General features: G+C 40.1%; 1 protein-coding gene across 1 annotated transcript in view; it reads right to left on the reverse strand.

The window, feature by feature from the left end:
* The window catches only part of LOC102243365 (histone deacetylase 8-like), a 10,953-nt gene that overhangs the window by 4,992 nt on the left and 671 nt on the right, over nucleotides 1–5,290 (reverse strand). Inside the window, exons 2-3 of the mRNA XM_014544122.1 lie at nucleotides 4,996–5,048; nucleotides 1,725–1,855 (exon numbers count right to left, since the gene is read on the reverse strand). Coding sequence (XP_014399608.1) covers nucleotides 1,725–1,855; nucleotides 4,996–5,048 — 184 coding nt within the window. The remainder of the gene's footprint in view (nucleotides 1–1,724; nucleotides 1,856–4,995; nucleotides 5,049–5,290) is intronic.

Consider the following 5,290-nt stretch of genomic DNA (forward strand, 5'->3'; position numbering starts at 1 on the left):
CCAGGGGTCCTCAAACTATGGCCCGTGGGCCACATGCAAATACAAATATTGTATTTGTTCCTGTTTTGTTTTTTTACTTCAAAATAAGATATGTGCAGTGTGCATAGGAATTTGTTCATAGTTTTTTTTTAAACTATAGTCCGGCCCTCCAACGGTCTGAGGGACAGTGAACTGGCCCCCTGTTTAAAAAGTTTGAGGACCCCTGACTTAACCAATCATACCTATGTAATAAAGTCTCCATAAAAACCCAATAGGAGAGGGTTCAGAAAGCTTCTGGGTTGATGAACATGTGGAGATTTGGGTAGGGTGGCACGCTTGAAGAGGGCATGGAAACTGCATCCTTCCCCCTATCCCTTGCATTAAGCATCTCTTAATTCTTCCCCCTATCCCTTGCATTAAGCATCTGGCTGCTCCTGAGTTATAGCCATTTACAGTTGACTCTTGAACAACAAAGGGGTTGAGGGGCCAACCATGCTGAATAATTGAAAATTCATGTAGTAACTTTTGATTCCTTAAAAACTTAACTACTAATTGACTACTGCTGACCAGAAGCCTTACCAATAACATAAATAATCAATTAACACATATTTTGTATGCTATATGTATGTATACTGTATTCTTACAATAAAGTAAGCTAGAGAAAAGGTTAAGAAAATCATAAGGGAGAGAAAAAACATTTTATAGTATTTACTGAAAAACATCCACATATAAGTGGACCTGCACAGTTCAAACCTGCATTATTCAAGGGTTAATAGGTAATCTAGAGAGTAAATGGATTACCTGAGTTCTGTGAGACGCTCTACCAAATTAATCAAACCTAAGGAGTGGGTCAGAAGTACAGGTAACAGCCTGGGCTTGTGATTGACATCTGAAATGAGCAGCAGTCTTGAGGGACTAAGCCCTTTACCTGTGGAATTTGACACCATCTCCAGGTATATAGTGTCAGAATTGAGTTGAATTGCAGGACACCCAGCTGATGTCATGAGCATTGCTTGGTGGTGTGGGGGTAAACCCCTCCCTCCACACATTGGAATTGGGTCCAGAACCCTCTTAGGAGGAATAGGTTGAAGTACGACAACAACATACCCTACCAAAAAGCTACTATGCTAAAATCAGCTCCAAACAAGAGAGAAACATCTCTAATATCAAGAAAAGAATTATTTAAAGTGTTGAGGTAGAAAGGCTAAACCTTCAAGATTAACTTGTCATGTCCCATAGATGGAGATACTGAAGTTTAATAGGAGATATGTCTTCTCTATGGTCACAAAGAACCAGACCTGGGACACAGGTCTCTTGCCCTGCCCTCAGTCCAGTTCTTCTACTAAACTATGTTGTTTCTCTAGATTATGCTATTGGCCGCTTCCAATTGTTTTAAATGCAGCTGTTTAATGAAAGATAAAGTAGAAAACTTAGCCACAACATAAATCTGTACTCAAGTTAAAAGATAAGGTAACAGGACAGTTAAATCAGCATATATACAGCCAGACCCAAGCAACTGGAAGATTTTTCTCCATCTGATCCATCATTCAGTTCTGCTCAACTCAAATGGTTTGCTTGTTAAGTGAGATGTATGTGGCTAAACTGAGAGATTAAGTTGTGGTTAACACATTAGTCCTTAATTTAAAAAGTATTGAAGACCACCATACAAGTTATAAAAGATTAAGTAGTACTGATATATAAATGGAGGTTGTATATCTCCCACCATTGCTTAGTAATAACATTACCTAGGCCATATTCTATGGAGTCTGGATGATCGTCATCTCCTTCTTGGCTGACCTTCTGGAGATGCTGCAGATAGGCATCGGTGTGGAAGGTGGCCATCTCCTCCATGGAGGCCACTTTGGGCTTAACTATTCTAATAATAACAGAGAACAAGGAGAGGTGAGTGAGTCAGATCCAGAGCATGCCAAAAGCTAGAAGCAGGAACTAGTGATATGAGCAGAAAATATAACTAGCTTCTTGTTCCAGTGGCTAAAGTAATAAACATGTTCTGTTCTTCCAGTGCACTATATACCAGTCTTTATTTCCTCGAAACTATGTAATGGCTCCATTAATGGGGGTGAGAGGATAGATTTTTCCCTTGAGTGTATAGGTAGTAAAAGAAAGTATATTTAAGTTAAATAATCAGATATTGGACATTACTTTGAGAGTTATAAATTTCATGACAAATCAGCAGGCTGAGATATTTTCATCTGAATCAGCTCCTAATTGGGTCATGTAATCCTTTCAGCTATATTTTTACTTTCATAGGCAGTTATATTGTTATGAATTTTGAATTTGGAGTCAGGTAACTATATTCCTGTACTAACTGTACTTACCAGCTCTATAACCTCAGATAAGAATTCTTCTGTAGCTCAGTTTCCTCATCTGTAAAGTGGGGAGATCTTATGGAACTTATATGATAACATATATAAAATGCTTTGTGGATAATCATTGTTAATATTAAAGGATAAAAAAAGGGAACCCAAAACATAAAAGTTCCTGTGTTTGGTCCTTCACACCTGCCTCTGAGGAGGAGGAGAGGAAGGGCAAACAGTTGGAGCTGGGCTTTACCCAGAAGCTCCCAACCAACTCCTCACAAGAAGTGACAAACAGGAGTGACTGAGAGAATACAGATGCTAAGCTAATGACAGGACTTACCACCTCTAACTTCTAGCTGCCTATTTATTCCCTATTTCCTCTTCCTGATTCCACCACTGTCTCTACTGCCCAGACCACTCAAAGGGTGGTCTGTGACTGACAGCAGCATCACCTGGGGGCTTGTTAGAAAGGCAGAATTTAGCCTAACCTCCCACCCACTGAGTCAGATTTGTATTTTAACAAGGTAATTCATATGCATATTTAAGTTGGAAAAGCAATAACCTAGGCCACAAGGAGGCAGTACTGTTTTTTTAATGTTTGTTGATTGGGAATAGGGCCACATGTAGGGAGCGGCTATAGGGTTAAGCCTGGGACTGACCTGTTGGCAAAGCCACAAACAAGTCCCAGCTTAGAGGGCACAGCCCTCTTAGCATAATTAGGCTTGACCTTATGACTCCCTAGATCAGTGGTTCTCAACCTTTGGGCTGTGGGAGGTGCAGCCAAGTGCTGCCAAAACAAGTGAAACTCACAAGAACATTGTAACTATGGTGACCACTACCTTGTTTAACAACATTAGTAACAAAGAAACAGAATTTCCGGAGGATGAGGCCCAGAAATCAGGATTTTAAAAAGATTCCCAGGTGATTCTAATGTGCAGCCAAGGTTGAGAACCACTGCCCTAGATCTTATCTGGGAAGCTAATGGGCTGTGGGAGGTGCAGGAAGTGCTGCCAAAACAAGTGAAACTCACAAGAACATTGTAACTATAGTGACCACTACCTTGTTTACCTCCAGCTATAAAATAAAGGTTCAGCTTGCCCTCTGTGGCCTCAGCCAGGCACAGGAGATCCACCTAGGTCTCTTTGTCTTTTCTACATCCTTCGCTGCCCGCCACCCCCACCCCTCAGGCTCACAGAACCCTTGGCTGTGCTGGCCCAGCACAGCCACAAGTTTCTCCTGAATTACTATGACTTTTCATGTTAGGGCAATCACCAAACAGGCCAGAAGAATCCTGAGGCTCCGCCTCAAAAATTATATATAGCCAAGATTGGAGGATTTGATTCTTGCTCCTTCTTCAAGAAAACATGTCTACATCCTTGGAAGTGACAAATCTGCCCATTAAAATAAATTTTTTAGTTTCTTGGACCATGTTTCCCAGCCCTAATAGTTCTTCTACTAACCTTCCTCTTACTTAACACTTACTGAAAGCCTCCCCATGTACCCAGCAAGGAAATGTGACAGTTTTACTTTGTTTTGATTTCTTGTTTGTCTTACAGTCAGCTTTTGAAATGTTAAATGACTTTAATGGAAGGCATTCGTTTTTATGTTTATCAAATATATGGGTTGAGAAACATTCCCAAAGAAGGTGCTCAATAAATGATTTAGTTAATAAAAAGGATAAAATCTGAAAGCCTGTTACAGTACGTCTGGGAGAGAAATGAGGCATATCACACTAACAGGTGTAAACAGACATTTATTTGGCCAGAAAATGTCATAAATAATTCTACAAGCGTCAGGGTTTTACTCTTATTTACTCTTAAAATGACAGTGAGTTCACTTTAAAAAAAAAATGCACTTAGCTCTGTGCCTGGTCACAGGAATTTTCTTTGGTTTTGACTTGTCTCCAGGCTCACTCATTAAAGTTTGGTGGTGGTTATGGTGTGCCTAGAAGTCTTAAGTTGAACCTGCACCCACAGATCTGGCTCAGGGGGAAAAACAAATCAGAACACCTCCTAGCTGAACACCTATTATTTAGTGCCCAAATGTATTCACCTCAAAATTTCCACAAAGCACCTATCCCTATGAGACTTTCTTTTTATTTTTTATTGAATTTACTGGGGTGACATTGGTTAATAAAATTGTATAGGTTTTGCCCGGCTGGCGTGGCTCAGTGGTTGAGCGTGGAGCTATGAACCAGGAGGTCACGGTTCGACTCCCAGTCAGGGCACATGCCTGGATTGCAGGCTTGATCCCCAGTGTGGGGTGTGCAGGAGGCAGCCAATCAATGATTCTCTCTCATTGATATTTCTATCTCTCCGTCTTCCTTCCTCTCTAAAATCAATAAAAATAATAATAATAAAAACTCTACTTCTTTCAGAGCAAACTTTAAAAAAATTATATAGGTTTCAGGTATAAAATTCTACAACACATCATGTGTATATTATATTGTGTGTTCACCAGGATACTTTCCCTCTCAACAGTCAAGTCCTATTTGAAATGGATCATAAGTGCTTCGTGCATTTTTTTCAAGTTTTCTTAATTCTTAAAGAGCTTTTACAGGCAAATTATATACCCTATGAATCACAAAAAACTTTAAAAGAAGCACCACTCTCTCCCTAATTAGTCCCACTGTGAAGCAGGATTTTAAGGCCAGGACCACCTGGGTTCAGGGCTTTGTTCATGAAAGATAACTTACCTCATTTGTTTATGCAGTGCATATGCTTCAATCAAAGAATGTACCATACTGGCCTAAAAACATCAGCAAAAAGAAAAAAGCAGAAAATAGTCCCTTAATGTTTAATTCCGAGAAATGGTGTGGACTTCATTATCCTGAACAAAGGAACGAACTTTTAGCCCCACTCTTTTCGTTTTACTTAACAGTTACAAAGCACTGCAGACAATATAGATACCAATCGCTAAGGAGAAAGCTACGGGGCCTGAGGGAGCTGATGGACCACTTTTGTCCTGCAGCTTCTCCACCGCTTCAGGGA

This window comes from Myotis brandtii, unplaced genomic scaffold, assembly GCF_000412655.1.
Source record: "Myotis brandtii unplaced genomic scaffold, ASM41265v1 scaffold3518, whole genome shotgun sequence".
Classification (NCBI taxonomy): domain Eukaryota; kingdom Metazoa; phylum Chordata; class Mammalia; order Chiroptera; family Vespertilionidae; genus Myotis; species Myotis brandtii.